This window comes from Rhamphochromis sp. 'chilingali' (genome assembly GCF_963969265.1).
Source record: "Rhamphochromis sp. 'chilingali' genome assembly, chromosome: 8".
Lineage (NCBI taxonomy): Eukaryota > Metazoa > Chordata > Actinopteri > Cichliformes > Cichlidae > Rhamphochromis > Rhamphochromis sp. 'chilingali'.
The window spans coordinates 8,203,453-8,221,240 of NC_137935.1; the positions used below are offsets into that span (position 1 = coordinate 8,203,453).

The 17,788-nt window shown below is 38.9% G+C and overlaps 1 protein-coding gene across 3 annotated transcripts in view; it reads right to left on the bottom strand.

Annotated features, from left to right (window-relative positions):
- The window catches only part of fndc3a (fibronectin type III domain containing 3A), a 46,080-nt gene that overhangs the window by 26,544 nt on the left and 1,748 nt on the right, over positions 1 to 17,788 (bottom strand). For 2 of the 3 annotated variants that reach the window (XM_080888123.1, XM_080888121.1), the window contains exon 2: positions 11,789 to 11,932. In XM_080888123.1, the coding sequence (XP_080744249.1) occupies positions 11,789 to 11,899 (111 nt within the window). In that variant the 5' untranslated portion in view covers positions 11,900 to 11,932. The remainder of the gene's footprint in view (positions 1 to 11,788; positions 11,933 to 17,788) is intronic. The other variant, XM_080888122.1, reaches the window with a different exon arrangement.

Genomic DNA, 17,788 nt, shown 5'->3' on the forward strand with positions numbered 1-17,788 from the left:
AGTCTCGCTACTTCAGAGACGGCTGCATGTGTATGTTTGTTTTACACTCTCTTTGATTTGAAGCAAATATGCTTTGTAGGATATTTCCTCCCCCATTTAATTTTACACTGGAAATTACTGTTGTAATCAATACTGTGACATTCACTGCCAGCCAATAAAAATCAAACAAAGGAAATTTTGCTTGCGAAAGATTTGACTGCTACTTACTGTTGCCCGCATTGCTTTTTCTCATTCAAGCGTCTCTGTTCACGCAGTCACAGAAAGGAAAAGATGCTCCAGGGTCTATCAGACCCTCCACCATTTCACCCAACCCTCATGAGAAATCACATGACCTGCGATGCTAACACATCTGGCTTGGATGTTTTCTTTTAACATCCTCCACTTCCATGAACTCCTGCATAAAGTCCAGGAAGAAACTGACAAGATGCGAGGAGTGCAGTAATATAGAGATCGGTCTCTTGCACTGGACGTAGCATTTACACAAAGTAGTTCATAAATCTCATGCTTGCTTAGCGTGGTTCAGCCGCATCTGCTCAAACAGCGTCTCTCTCTGCAGCAGGCGGCTTGTTCACTTTCGCCTCTGGCTCTAGTGCAGCCTCCCTACCGTCAGTATCCACAGCAACCCCTTCAACAAATAAGCCACAGCGATGTCCACGCCAAACCTTCACAGAAGGGATTGAAACGTTATCAGCAGTAGCCACTCTCCGGAAAAGGAGGCAGATGAGCCCAAGAAATCAGGAGCAAAAATAAGGAGGACTTTAGATGATGCCTCAGTTCCCTCTCCAGTTCCCTTCTTGACTCTGTGACTGACTGCGTGCCAGCTCAGTTAACGCCTGCTGTGCTCCTTAATATGGTTAATTTCAAGAGCATTCCATCAGGGTGTGATCATGGCACAGCTGAGCCGGCAAAGGTATAAGGGGTCCACAGCATGGGGAGTCCTTTGTTCTCTCTTTTTCACAACAACAACAATGGCGTGAGGGAGCTGAGCGACCCACGCAGCTTCTGAGGCTGACATATACGACTACGCTACAGTCCCTTTCCCTCGCCCTCCCTTCTCTCCCTCCCCCTCATACTCTCCCTGTCTCTCTCTCCCATTCACAGAGCAACATGCCGTACATCCTCTTAATACTCCGATCAATTTGAGCGGAGATGAGGTGGTAGGAGTTCAACTGCAGAGCTCCTGCATTTGTGACAATTCCAGCCTCGTGTCATTTGTGCTGTCTTTAAAGATCAGAAAGCAGCAAAAATGAAACAAAACCGAGAGATTATTTGTATAGTGACACAACGCACACAGCTTGCAAGTACTCAGTGCTTTACTAACATCTGTCCTCATTTACTCCAAATGGATCGTTCCTTAAAGCGACAGTGCTGATCACTTGATCAGCGTATGTCAAGTTACCCAATATTCTGCGTCACTGACACTGCTGAACAAAGAGTACAACAAACTCTTCCACAAAACAAAAATCACACAATCTGACTGTAAAACATCAAAATCAAATAAAAAACACTTCAAAAGGTAAACTTTAGTTTATGCAGTTCACACACACTAAAAAGAAATGGATATAATCATTAGGCTGACACTCTTTGAATTATGGATTTTTTTTTCTTTATTCTTTTTCCTTTTCCTGCAGGCAGTTATGGACTAAAGCACAAAGTGAAATATGAATAGTGAACCTTCAGCTTGATTTCACTTGCCTTTAATTTTTTTAATCTAAAATATTGCAGTCATTCAACCATGCAATTTGTAGACATTGTGTGTCCACACAAAATAATTATGGACAACTGCTTACTAAGTGGAGAGTCACTACAGCGCAAAAAGGCAAAATCTACTTATTCATCTGTAATCATTTATCCTTCATCATCCTCTGAATTTAAAACAAAATAAAACAAAACTGAAAACATCATCTTGCCATTAGTGAAACAAGCAAATGGATTTGGTGCGTTTTTTTGAGACCTTAGAACCTGCCACATATACAAGAAGCAGAAAAAAAAAAAAAAAAAAAAAAAACTACTAGTTTGAGAATAACTACATCTAACATTTTTAATGCATAAACTGACTTTGCAGAATGGGGCGGGGGAACGACACCATAAAAGATAAATCACTTTCAGATAAGACAAGTTCCTCTTTTGATAGTGCCACGTGTCATGCACAAACATAGCTCTTACATCCCCAGGAAGCTCAGATGTAAAGCTTAACTTAAAATCCTACTGTCAAATATAGCTGCAAACAGCAATGACAGGTTCAAGCAGTTCAGCAGTTAACCGAGGTCCAGTGACGCTTTTTCAAAATGGGATGTTGAATGAAAATAAAATATGGCGCAAGAATGCTGTGAAGATGCCCAAATCCGAGCAATAACAATACAATACCTTATGTTCTGATCATTTACGGGTGTCCAAGTCTGTAAGATCCCGATTTAGCCCCAATCAGCGTGCCAAATTTGAAAGCTTTTGCAGGACTATATCTGCCTGACCATATAATGTACTACTCAGTAAATAAGCAGGGAATTCAAAAACTTTGTCTTGCCATTCAAAAATACAACTGTAAATATTACCCACCCATTGGGTGCCAGATTTAAACAGGAGAGCCATATTCAAGACTTTAAATGCTCAGTCTAAACTGTACATACATTTGTGATACATACTTAAGTAGATTACTTATGAAATATTTGCAATTTGCAACTTGAAATGGTAATTTTCTTTCATAATTAGTGTATTATTATTATTATTATTATTATATAATAACGCAGTTACACCTGCAGTTTCCATCATACTTTACTTTTTTAGTTGCAAGTTTGAGGTGCGCATGGTCTACAATCTCAGCAGCAGTACATACATGTAGTGTCTGAAATGTATAAACAATTGTCTCCAGTTATGTCCTAGTGAGCCTACAATACAGCCAACACTATATAGTGATTGAATGAGTGTGCAAGTGAATTAATTAATAATTTGAGCACAGCCTAGGTGCTACCACAGACAATGGCAGAACAACAAAGATTAAGGAGAAAGTTATTTTTAAAAAACAAAGCAGAAAGATCCACAACGTCACTGCTTGGCTCCAAAAACCTCTGTGCCCATCTCCAACCCAAGCTGGCTGTCTGTATTAAATGTCCAGATGCAGTAAAGACCAACAGCGTGATGACTTTATTTGTAAGTAGACAGACTCTGAAGAAGTGCTAGGATGCTGCAAAGGTTACTTTTCACACAGATGACTAAGCACTGTAATGTGCAATGGTTTCCCAGTTACATTCACAACAGGGAACAACACAATTCAGTTAAGCTGCCACAAATTTATATAACCAGTGTGTCCAAAGGTTAAGCAGTATATCTTGTTCTCACTGCTATAAAGATCTGCATCCAAGTATGAGCCCTATGCAAAGAGATTGAGGATCAGTACGCACACGCTGTCACACAGGTGGCCACTGCTGTGTTTTATTACCCAGGAGAATGGGGCTGTTCTGTGCGTTTGTGGCTGTTAGCTCTGACGTTTTTCTGCCGTTGGTGACTCAGAGTTCAGGTTTCTCACTATTTGTTCCTCTTAATTGTTTACTGTGTGTTGATGCGAGATAGCAGCTGGGTGGACAGGAAGCAGGAGCCAAATGACACAGGGAAAAATCCTGCCAGTGTCGGAACTAGCCAGGAACTAACGCAGTCTCCCTGCAGCTGATGGCATACACTTGCGTGTGCAATGATGATTCAAACCAATTTAATGATTCTCCACCCTCCAGGATACCCTGGAAACGTTACATAAGGGGATAGAGGGGGGGGGACCCTGAAAAATAAAATCATTTAAAGAGGTTTTCATACTGTTGTAAATAACCGTCTTCTTCTCTGTGCCATTAATTTAGAGAGGATAATCTGTTATATGTATTAGAGCAACTACAAAGCATTACCAAAGCACACAGTCAGTCATACAGATTCATACATCTCATTTACACAACAGCTTCCACTGGCATCTTGTTTACAAAGTTAATTAGTTTTCATTTCTCTACTTTATGCCTCATCATATTTCTAAACGGTTGATCTGATATCCTCGTGTTGGTGTTGTTCCCAGATCATCATACTAAATGTTGTTCCAGGATCAACATTGCAAGTGACCAATCAGAATGTTGTGACGTCATACTTTTGCGACTTCGGGAAAAACCGGCGTAAAACAAAAAAACTGTAGTTAAGCTGCGTGAAACCGCCTCTGTCCGCCGATCAACAGACCCTGACCCTAACCCTAACCGTAACCCTTTAATAAACAGTAAGCAGAATTGATATTGTCCTTGCAACATTGGAATTTCATAAATGCACGAATGGCTTGGCGCGCAAAGGAATAACGTCACAACAATGTGATTGGTCACTTGCAATGTTGAACCTGGAACAACATTTTCATGATGGTCTGGGAACAACACCAACACGAGGATATCAGATGATCCCTTTCTAAACACACATCAATACTGACCAAACACTACTGACTGACAGGGTGTTTGAGCTTTGCATTAAGTCATTATATAAAATGATATACAGTAATAGCTTTTAAATGGTTTTGACCTATATTAATCTGTACTTCAATTAAAAAAAAATACAAGTATATATTTATATTACAGTGCACAAAAAACAGACAACCTTTTTTTTTTTTATTGTCGTCTTCAAACTACATATGAATATTTCACAATTCAGTGGAGGGGATAATTGGTGTTTGAAATTTGTGAATTCAAGACTTTTACCTTTCAAAATCTACATATTTAAAAAGTTAATTGGCCAATAATAAGAATTGAGCAATTAGCTAACTGAACTGAAATGCTGGTATGCAGACAATAAGAAAAACAAAAAAAGTAATTCACCAGTGACTTCTATATGCAGACAAAGGCAATTTATACCTGATCAACTTAACTATTATACCAGCAGTACTATCAGAGCAAAATAATGATGCATTCTATTTAAATGGGTGCACTGTTGGGATCACCGTTTTGCAAAAATCCCAAATAAATTACAGTACAGTTTGTTTCTTAAGCTGATTTGGATTTTCTCTCTTCCTCTTTTTTATTTTGACAGCCTGACTTGAAGATTTGACTATTCTCACTATGTAACTGTAACATTAGGCTACTCTCCAGCTATGGTAAACACAATATAATGATAACATTTTAAATTACTGACTGCCATAGTCTCAACGATTTGAAATGACTTTTTAAATAAAGGAGTGTAATTCTATGCAAAAATCATTTTCTTTGGTACTAAAACCATGTAATTCTATTCATACGATGTACTAAATTTCTGGTATCATGACATCCCTACAAATAATAATCAACTGAAAATAAATGACAGTATATCCCACATGTTTTACATCTTTCCATCACTCTTTTATTCCACCTCCAAATACTACTGGGTCAACTGTTACTGTCCAGAGATTCTATGTGCATTTCAATCCAGCTGGAGCTAATAAATTTAAAATAGTCTTTTTAACTGAAGCTACTGCAAAGCAATAATAGCTCAACACAATTACAATATAGCACATTTTGTTGTTGAAATCAAGTTGCCATGTTTATAGGGCCTGGAAATCCTTTACTACGTCATTCTGAGATGTAGTTACATTTCTGGAAAGGTTCTGGGCTGCGTATAGTTTGGAGTCAATTTTCAACCAATTCCAACAATGGCTGGGAAATGAGTGCATAGTTACAAATAAAAAAAGGATGTCAACAGCATAATGATAGTCAAGAGAGATTTTCAATAGCTGGCTCTCATCTTTTCTTATCACATATTTAGGAAAATCACTGCCATGCTTCTACCACCATGCTTGACAGTGAAACTAGTGCTAGGCAAGTAATGCACAGCCCTGTTACTTTTGGCTTGTTTTTTTTCTCCCCTACTCAGGAGCACTTTCCATCTGGCTACTTTACCACATAGCCCACACTTGTGAAGTGCTGTGCTGAGTGTACTGCTTCCAAAGCAATCTCTCATTAAAGCGAAGGCACTTTGTTCCACTATCAAAACAGTCCTTGGACTCAAAGTCTGTTTCCTAGCTGAGATTTTCTAGCTTGGTCACTATTTGGTCAGTTGAAAGCCCAGGTAGTTTCACAGTTTTGGCCACATTAAAATCCATGTGTTATTCTTTTCCACTGCCCATGTTTTCTTCTAGATTTCTACCAAAAACAAAAAACAACCAAAGTTAAAAGTTTAAATTTACCTTAGAAACCCTGCTACATATTTATGCATTTTGTTGTTGGGTTGTTTTTTGTTTTGTTTTTAAAAAAAAATACTGTCTCAAGATACCTAAAGAGCACAATGTATCATATTACATCACCCAAGGGATTTGTCTTCATATTTCCGAATGGGGCCATTGACTAAGATTGGCTTCACCTATTTCCCTGACATAACGGCCAAATTCAGTGTCGTCAAAAAGGGGGCAGAATCTCTGCTACAAAAACTACTTATGGCATTTTAGTGCATAATAACAAAAAAGCTTTTTTTTTCTACAAATCTAGTTATTACTTCCTTCCACACCTTTATCAACTGTAGTTGTCAACATGCAATTTGCTTTTGCATTTGAAAGCATGTTTTGATAAAATGCTGTAATTATTTCAGTAACCACTGCAATGTGTGTCAAGTGTCATTGTATGTCTGCATGAGGATGCGCCAAAGCTCTTCACACACAGCAGATACTTCAAAGCAAAGGCCAGAGTGGAAAGAATGAAGCTCACCAACAATGCCCATTCGCCATAAGTACAAGAAAATCTAGAACTAGAGGAAAGCAATTAATCAAAAACCTGTTAAGCAAGCAGAACAAAAACTTGCAGATGTCTGCAAACTCTCTGCCAGCAGTCATCTTGTGCCCTCTTAAACCACAGCAGGTAATGAGCTCCATATAACTTATCACCAAATTGTTAACACCACATCTAAATAAATGCTAGTTACAGAAAGGCAAAGCCTGATTTCCTGTGCATCTTAAAAAGGACGCAAAGGCGAATGCTTGTAGACAGTGAAGTGAAAACCAAGAGTCAGCTTCCAACCAGCAGTAACTGTCAAGCAGTGGGTCTCTTCACATCAGTAGCAGGGGGAAGATGAATGATGCCACAGGTCTGTCAGCCAGTTTATTGCAAAAGCTTTGTAGTCTCTTAAAACATGGCCAAACCTTTACTTAATCCAGGGTTATGAAGTCACAGTAATATTTTCTTTTTTTTATAGCCTACACATTTGACAATGGGGTGCAGTTTTTAAAAAATTTACAGGGAAGGCATTTGGTAAGCAGTGACTAAATAAGATTACAACACAACAAAACAGGGGCTTAGTGGTTGTGATGTTGAAACAATAGTGTCGTGTTTTTTTCTTTTTAACTTATTACTATTTAACCTTTGGCTAACGGCTTGTCAATTACAGGATGTTAGTTGGTGAGTGTACGTTTTTACAAACTGATCCAGCCCTTGTTCTGGTATCTGGTTTCAAAATACACAGATGGCAAATAGGAAAATCATCTGCACTGATAACTGGATATTTTTTCTCAGCTCAGAAATACTGTGCCTATGCTTAACTAGTACTTGTGTCTCTTCTGAATACTGGTGCAGCAGTGATGGTGGTTCATCTTACTAGCTTAGAGGAAAGTGTCCTAAACACTGCTGAGTCACGCACTGTTCACCCCCTCACAATAGTTGACAAATAGTGGGCTCACCTTCATCTTCACAGATGATTCAGTGGCTGACCAGGAGACAAGCAGAGTGGGTTGCATTTTTGTCACAACATCTCAAGCCCTCTGGCAACTTATGAGAGGCACATATTCAAGGCCCTGTCTCCTGTGTCTGGCCGACACTAGAGACAGCTGAATTGGGAGTGAGGTCTCACTATCCCACAGTAACAGTAGCCCACGCATGAGACACAGCCACAAGCAGACCACAGACTCATGGCTATGTCCCCGCTTCAGTTTTTGTATCTACCATTTAATACTGAGTATTACACTTGACCAAAGTCGACTTCTCATGTTTAAAGCTCATCTCATGTTAAAAATGGAAAACTGACAAGACTGCATCTGCACAGACTACAAGTGAAAGCAATTTCTTCATTCAGTGTTCTTTCAAAGCCTTCTCTCAAATGTGCTACTTTGTCTTGAATTAAGCAGCTATTATATACATTTCCCAAAAGGTTGGATGGTTCCTTGGCAGGCTTTCTAACAGAAACTGCACAGCAAGACGTCTGTACCAAGGACTGATACTAATTCCCTACAATCTGTTAGGTTACAAACAGACCTAAAATCCATCAAAACACAAGAACATAAGCACAAAGAGCACAGAAACATTAAATGGCAGGTCTAATGAAAAGGAGTAATGAACAGAAAAAGAACATATATCCATCAGCACAGCCAACAGCTAAGTACATAAGCCATTAGCTAGGCTTAAACATTGACAGAAAGACTGATTCATCTGTTACCAATTTAGCTACAAACCAAACGGCAAAAGCAGAAAAAAAAAAGGGGGGGGGGGGGGGGGGGGGCTTAAATGGAAAGAAGCAGTGAATCACACTGTAGCCAAAGTTATCTCTTAAATAGAATCATCTCAGGTAATGACCTCCAGACAACAGCTTCCTCTGTGAGTCAGAATAATTGGTCCAATAGAGCGTTAATACCAAGCCAAGACCGGCGAAAGAGGGGGAAAAAAAACTAAACAACAACAACAAAAACAAGAACAAAGAAAGAAAGAAGTGTTCTTGTAGCTTCTCTAACTTAAAGGTCAGAAATAAAGGGGTCAGCCATCGCTGTGAATCCTCTTCACTGTCACCTCAGTCCTGCCTCATTCTGTCAGGGCCCAGACCCCTCCAGTGGTTCCTGCTCCTCACTCTGCAGCTGTCATGATATTTATGCACCTCCTCAGACACAACACTACACACATTAGATTTACAGCATCACTCAAACAATGATGGGTTGTAACCCCTATATGAAATATTGCAAAATGCCAGTATTATTTTCAGGTGGCCACAAACTGTGCCACATGTCATCTGCACAATGTACTAAAACAAACAAAACACAACAACAAATAACCCCAGAAGGGTTTTTCTTACCTACAAACATGTTTGGTCCCTCACAAAAGAGATTTTAGACTATAGTAAAATAAAATCACCAGCACAAAAATGATAAGAATCAAGACTACAAATAGCACTTTAAATGTTTCTGACATTTGTGTTTATCAAATGGTCAAAAATAAGATAAAAATAACATGAAAATGCAAAGATTAGGGTCAGATAATGTCATTAAAAAAACCAACACTGAAGGTGGGTGTGCAGACAAATTAATTTGTATGAGGGCACTGATATAAAAGTTGAAACTATTGATGGACTGACTGAAAATAATCAATAGATATTAATCATAGTTAAAATAAATTACATGTAGTTGCTGTGCTCTGGGCGCCACAGTGCTTTGTGTGTGTGAACCACCACTATCTGCTCTTCAAAGGGAAAAAAAGAACAGTAGAACATCACCAGCAGGAAACCCACTGCAAGCATGACACACCCATGCAAGCATGACATGTACCCATACAGCATTGCTAAAAATGATAGATATAGATGGAATAGGTTGACCTTGAAAATGTGCCGAATAATATCCAGTTTTGTCACCCTTTCATTGAAAAACACATACATAATGGATGCTATCCAAAAGGTTACCTTGTGGAACATTTCCTATTTTCAGCACTGTGTTCTCAATATTTAGTTTGTCATTTTTTAAGCTATTGGTTAAAAATGTTCATCCACAACCCAAATCTATTTTTTTTATTGTGTTTGTTTTTTTAAATATACTATTAATAAAGCAGTTACTCAGCAGTAACTACCACACAAGGTCCAATTTTGACAACAGAAAGAAAATGGTAGGGAAAGCAAAGAAAAAAAAAAGAAAAAAAAAGTGCCATGTTGATTTCTGCTGCCATCTTTCAACAGCTTCATCCACATTCCAAACCACCTACCCAAATAAGGTTTACCAAAGGGTACACAACCACAAACTGCTTGCATACAATTTAGAATCACCAATCAACTCAACATGCATGGCTTAGGACTGTGGATGACCTGGAGTACATAAGCGAAAACTGTGCCGGTACAGGGAGAACATGCTAATTCAACACAGAAAGGCTCTGGCTGAACAGGAAGTAGAAATCCAGAACTTCCTTGCTGTGGTAAGCACTACACTATTGTGCTGCCCAAACATAAAATTGTCACATTAAATGGAAAACAACAGTTTTTGTATAAAGTAGTGAATGGTATTTGGTTAACCCCTGGCCATGCAACATGCCCCCAAGTTAGTCCCCATGGCATGCCACACCTTGCATGGAAGCTCTGTCGCCACTAGTGTGTGAACAGAGAGTAAAGATTACATTATTGTATTTTATTCATGTTTTATTTTCATTTACTCTAATGTAACTTCTGACAGGGCTCTGTAAGATTTTTTTTAAACAACTAAACAAAACAAAATTACATATTTTTGGTATTTGTTTTTCATATGCAAGTAACATGTAAGTGATTTTCAAGGAGCAGGGGGTGTAATTATGTAGACCAGGCAGAAAAAGTGGCTTTTTATTTCCTCACATTTTTAAACAGTTTAAACATTGACACAGAACATGTTCAGGTAATCAGGTAAGGTCTTTGTGGATGATGGTAATGTAACCGAATTCCCTGAGGACAACAGACCCATAGCTGAGCACCGCAAGCAAAATTTGATCTCTGTTTGAACAAAGCCTGATTCAGGTGAGGGTTTTTCCACTGTGGAAAATGACGGCAATGGCTAGAAAGGCATGTTTGTAAGGCAGTGCTAATATTAGCAAGTCTTATCAGGACAAACTGCATAAGACTGGGGAAGTGACAAAAAGATATCACTGTGGATTCCCTGCCATCCCCCAGGAAGTTGGGGAAACTTAAACAAATTGGACTGGTGACCATCAAAATGACAGGGATATCACAGAGGCTTGTCAGGACCGCTCAATCTCACCCTGATGCTGACAAGAGATGATTGAGGCAGGTGTGGGGTCCAATCCATTTCCTGTACATATATAGCAAAACTATCAAAACCGAGAGAGGAGTGGCACCTCTTGCCTGTGAAATTTGTTCAATGAGCAAATGAAGTGAGCACAGCAAAACCCATTTTGGCTGTTTCAATACTGAACTGAGTAAGAACTATAGCGGTATAGTTTGTTTAGCATCTGAAACAAGCCTTCAAACAAATTGCAATTGACAAGAGGTGGATCTAAGTTCATCTGATAACAGTTTCTTACTAAAAAAAAGAAAAAAAAAGCAAAAAAAGAAATATAATTTCATATAAAATATAACAGTCAGCCATAGTAAATAACTCTACAAATGTAGGGTTTCAAACACTTTTTGGATTTATTATTGCATGACACAGGAGTCACTGCTGGACTGTAGATATTCTGTAAAAATCCCACAGAAGTGCGTCTCTGCCATGCTGGTCAAAAATATTACCATCACTGCCTCCAGTGTTACTACTTGCGTAGAAATGCTTTAAGTGCACCAGTGAAAAATTCTCAATTTCACTGATGGAGTTCATTTATGTAGTGCGATCAATGGCATCAATATCTCTGACTCAAGTATTACACAATAGCTAATCCTCCCAACACACACAAAGAAACACCTTTAGCCCTGAAATGAAATCAAACTCACAGCAGCTCTACACCTGAACACCTAAATGCCAACAGATAAAAGTAGAAGCACCATTTAGAACAAATTTCCTCAAATGTAATCCCAAGGCAGTTTTGTCAGAAATGAACTTGGGCCCAACAGACTTAAGTCAGTAAGTGTGACTAATACTGGACAAAAATTAGTGTACCTGCTGGGGGCCCTCCCCGTTGACCATGGCTGGGGGTGGTGGTGAGGCCAGGATTGGGAGTTCAGGGCTGAGAAGCTGGCCAGACTCCAGAGGTGGCGTGTGGTCTGCCATGTCTCCCTCATTCACACCACTGAAGAGGTACTGCTGCAACGAAGACAGAGTGATCAATGGAAATGTACAAAGTGTACCAAAAAGGTTTATGACGTCAACATCTAAAGTCTTGGGAGTCATTCAGCCTGTGCTGAGAAATACATTTACCTATAATGTCTGCAGGCTGCAGCTTTTTTCTCCTCTCTGTCTGTACACACTATTAGTCCTTTTCCACTAGTACCTACTCGTCCTGGCTCAACTCAGCTTGACTGGGTTTTTGCGATCTTGCATTAAGTGGTAGTAACTGGTAACAAGTACTTTTTTAGTACCTACTTGGCTGGGTTTTCTGGGCAAGCTGAATTGACCGGAAGATGTGATGTCAACAGACTGCATGCCACTGTCAACGGCATTACTTGACAAGTCACGAAAGCAACTCCATCACAGAAATCAAAACCGGCATTTTGGATGCCTATAAAGAAATCATGGTACCTTTATAAGCTACCAAGATGCTTGACAATTTTGAGCTTGCAGAAAACGCATAGCAACTTTCTCAGAAGAAACAGTAGTAAGCATGAAGGACCAGGGTTGATCCTTCTGGGTCCCCACATTCATAAATTAGATCAAATCAAATCATCAGTCACCTTTTAAAGACTTATTAGTAGAGCTGGGCGATATGGCCTAAAATCCATATCACAGTATAATTTGAAGCATGTGCGGTAACGATATATATCGCGATATATATTCTTTTCTTCTGTATAACGTATTTTACACACTATAAGGCACACTTAATATCCTTTAATTTTCTCAAAAATCGACAGTGTGCCTTATGTATGAATTCTGGTTGTGCTTACTGACCTCAAACCAATTTTATGTTGTACACAGCGCGCAGAAATCTGTCAAAAATGTTTTAGTACGACTTTGGTAAGCTATGAAGCCGCACCGCTTGATGGATTGCCAGAGCGTTACGGCTACCGTAGTCAGGAGTCTGTAGTGACTTCTGTAGGGTTACTGAAGTTGGACTAGCTGGTATATAATGATGTCCTACGTGATCACTAGCAAAACACCTATGTTAGCATAACATTAGCACAGTGAAGCTGAAAGATGGACGCTAAACCTTTTCCACTCGATCAAAGTTAACATGAGGTTAGGGACAAATGCAATCACATGGCAGGATGCTGTAAGCAGACCAAACTTCAGTTAGGAGAAAAACTGAGATAATCCCTCCACAATACAAGGTTAGTCATTAATATACTGCAACAACATGGGAATAGAGCAGCTGCGAGAGAATTCAGCATTAATGAATCAATGGTAGGGAAGTGGAGGAAGCGCAGTTTTTGTCTTTCCCCATATTCCAGAAGTCCTTCGTCTCTTTGCTATGACTGTTGCCTGGCATAATTTGCAGATGATGTTGCAGCCACTGCAATGCTTTCGACCAAAACAGGCGCAGCTTGATGACACCATCAACATGCGCTATCGCCGTAGAGCGGTATAGTCAAAATCTCTACTGTTGGCCAAATTTATATCGTTTCTACCGGATATCATTTATACCGCCCACCCCTAGTTATTAGATCAAACTAACTGAATTCTGAATTATGTCAAGATTATCACTGATCATTTTGGGAGTTTCTAGTGACATGGTTTTTTTTGTTTGTTTGTTTTTTGTTTTGTTTTTTTATGTACACAGGGGCTAAACTATGGCTACGTCCACACGTACACGGGTATTTTTGAAAACGGACCGAAAATGCCGTTTACGTGTGGACGAAAGGTGCAAACGCATAGAAAAATCTGCGTTTTCAAAAATACCCGGGTACGTGTGGACGTAGCCTATGTTGGCCACATTGTAAAAAACATTAAACAACCAAGTTTAGCATCTACAGTTGACTTGGGATGACAATTATTTAAAAAACAAACAAACAAACAAACAAACAAACAAACAAAAACAACAACACTACCTTGCAATGACAGAATTGGCTGTCTGGTCCAAAATGAAGAATATTCATTACTCTAATATTCTAATGTCTCCATGTAAACCATTCATTGATAGTCACGACTGACAGCTTGCTTACCTACTCTCATGAGCACCAGTGATTCTGACTTTTGGGGCGTTTGACAAAAACTGTGACTACTCTAAAGACACACAGTTCCCTTCTGTTTGCTAAGGAGAAACAATATTTTGCAGTATTTTATCAAGTTTATTGTGGTAGCTTGATTACTTGACCTGCTATGTGCATAAATTTGCCAATGGTGGCTCAGTGTGTTTTCAGTAAGCTCATTTTTGCTTTGCTGAGAGGTTTAGGGACATCAAATCAAGCTCTAACTCAAAACAGTGGGTCAAATCACAACACTTGACACACATTTTGTAAATTAAGACACAGACATGTCCTAAGGAGTGGCCTTAAGATGAACTAGTGGCAATTTGGTGCAAAGCTTAATTTATTTCTGGATACATCCATCGTTTCTCACTTCCAGCAACATAAACTCTATTGAAAGATATTTCTCTGATGCGTGAGTTGAGGATGGCATCTTGTCTAAACCCAAGACTAAATGCAGAGTAAAAAATGTCGTGCAATTAAAACGTTTTTACAGTCTTTATTGTTTCTTTCTCTTGATTAGAGAGTGTTCAATGATTCACACTGAAACTGTATATACACACACAAGGTTGGTGGTCGATAACCACCTCCTCAAGTCTGCGTTCAACATGCTGAACACCAAAGTGCTTAAAGTGCAAAGACCAAAATAGCTTTATAAATTATGTATGTGATGTTTAAACGTTGTCCTTAACAGTCTGTACCAGAAATTGTATTGGGTTAAGGAAATTATTGTTTTATTAAATGTACAATGCCAGTTACATCTTTACTGATTCTAAGACGTTAGGTCTGTGACTGCTGATGTTGGCACTGTTAATGGTAGCCATTCAGCAAACAAATAATCCGCCATGATGTTTGTACAATTTGGTGCATGTTACAAAATGCCACACATTTCAGTGACATTTAAAAGTCAATTTTATTACTGGAAAATGTGACTAACAGTTTCAAATGGCTTTTAAATATACACACAATCTTTGTATAGCCAATATTTGACCCTCATCCGTTTCAAAAGGCTCAATTTTGGCTGTTTACTGAGTACTTAATTACATCACACTAGCCAACTAGTCAGATTTTTTCCTCGTTTAATAACTTTTTAATCAGATATCAGGAATATCTTGTGTGTGTGTGTGTGTGTGTGTGTGTGTGTGTTGACCTCTTACTATGCATTTTCGTGCACCGTGAATACATACAATAACAATGTAATGAAGCAAATTTAAATAAATCTGTGCTGGGTGACACGAACGGAGAGGAATCCTAATTCATGCAAGTTAAAATATTTCAAAATTAGATGAAAAATATGCATCATCCTGTGTCACTAAAGACCATCAGCTGGACTTCTCTCAAGGACTGTGGATAAGCTTATCATTGGAATTTGAGGGCAAATGGAGTTCTATGGTTCAACTTCAGTTTTATAAAGAAGGAGGGCTTAAGAAACTTTGTAGTAAGCTGTTAAAATATCTTACTGTAACTTGCTTCCAGCTATTGGTCATTAGGGCTGCCACAATTAGTCGACTAGTCACGATTACGTCGACTATCAAAATCGTTGACGACTAATTTAATAGTCGACGCGCCGTTTGAAGCTTTGTAGGATCCCAAAAGACGCAGGAATAAGTAGTAGGATTTAAGAGTGTAATAACAGACTGAAACATAAGATGGCAGCACTGCATGTACAAGGATGCCAGCTGCCGTTAAACCTCGAAGAAGAAGAAGAAGCTGTGTCCGGTATTGTAGCTGTGTCCAAATTCAGGAGCCGCATCCTCCGGTGCCCGCATTTGGAGGACGATCACGTTACAGCGACACGACAAAAACTGTCCAAATTCGAAGACTCTGACAAATGCGCCCTTCATTTCCCCAGATTTGAAGGATGGGTCGGGTGTATACTTCGTGGCCCAACCTATCCCAGAACTCATAGCGCGGCCCTGCTCAGTTTCCAACAATGGCAGCAGCTAGTTAGTTTTAATATTACTCTTATTATTCTTTCTGGGTCACAAAATAAATGTTTAACATATTTTCAGGCGAGAATGTAAATATGACTCTTTAAGCTTCAAATAACTGCTCAGTTTATCAAGACACCACATATTTTCAGAAGCGCTCCAACATTTTCGGAGAAGTCTGTTACCCACCAGCTCGAAAGCTAGCCGGGGTTCAAGGCTCACTATAGCCGGTGGGAACACCGGACTCCCGGCAAATCGTTTTCAAACCCACCGCCGTCTTTCGCTACTCAGGTTAAACATGATATACAAGTCACTTAGATAACTTAAAAATGTTATTGTTTGGCTTTTTTCAGTATTTTATTTGTTCCTGAGTAAATCGGTTTGGCTGAGATTAAAGTTATAGTTTTTACACAGCTGAATAAACGTCAAGCAGACAACTGATTATCAGAAGTGTGAGATGCTCGAGCAAGGAGCAGACGGCTGAGTTTATTAAACTTCACCGAAACAATCTGCAAATTTCATTTAAATTTAATAAACTATCATCTTGTCTTTATTTTTAGTTAGCACATAGCTTAAACACTTAAAGCTGTAAGCTAATGATAGTTATATAAGAGCAGATGCATGCTGGTGCAATAAGCTGTAAGTTTTACGTCCAATGGATGCATGATCTGATTAGTCAACTAATCGCAAAAATAATCGGTGACTAGTTGACTATCAAAATAATCGTTTGTAGCAGCCCTAATAGTCATCCTTGAACCATTGGCTATAACAGGCAAATATTTGTAGGCTTCCAATGGGACCAGATTCACATGAGTAATACAAACGCATGCAGTTGATCTATGAATGCACCATAAAAGCACTTTGAGTACTCAGTAATAGCAGAAGTCTGGTATATAGGAGTCCGTTTATCAGTCACCTTTATCAAATATCAAACCAAAAGCCAAGATATACGCAAAAGCGGTACATCTGTACTATAACACATAGTTTGTCAACACAAAGCAAAAAAAATGTGCAGGGTACAGGGTGCAGAAATGAATAAGAGTGATACTAAAAAGTGGTTAAATGTGCCACATGCCATTTTTTCTCAGACGTTAAATACCTTAACTAGTTAAGAAAAGAAGGAAAGAGGCAAATTCAGAACAAACCTAATGAGCCTATTATTGAATTTAAAATCATTTGCATCACAATGTGATAAGAAAGTACAATGGTATAATGTTTTGGACATGACTTATCATGTGACACATATCAGCATTGAGATAAGACCAGGGCTGTGAAGGGTTTACACAGTGACTACGAGAGAGGAGAAAGAAAGTGGATGATGGCAAAGAGAAAAACCATTAATCTGTTCTTTCAAAGATTCCCTTCTCATCTGTCTCCTCCAGTATACTGCATTGGCAAACACAAACCCCTTGCATAACAAATATACCCAAAAGCTGACCATTCAGTGATTAATTACTAAACTCTAACACTCAAAAAATGCATAATAAAGTTAGACCATGTGAGAATTTCTAGGGAAAACAACAAAACAATACAGAACAAACAAACAGAACAAAAATATTTTTTATTCAACACTCCACTGACACGGGAGTAAAATACCAAAGTTATACACTGAGGATTTCCCAACTGTAAATAAAATGTATACAATCGTTACATGGTTAATAAAATTCCCGTGTAAAGCAACAGAACAGCATGAAAGAAATGTAACGTGTCCTTGAACTTAATTACTCTCTGGCGCATGCGTGCCTAAACCTTACTGTGATCTGGCTTATCTGTTCGCTTTAGTCCCTCCCCTCCTTAAGCCCAAACAACAAAGTCAGTTTACAGTGTGATGGTCAATGAACTAGGCCTGCAGAACCATTTATACAGCCATGAGAGATTGCCATGTGGTT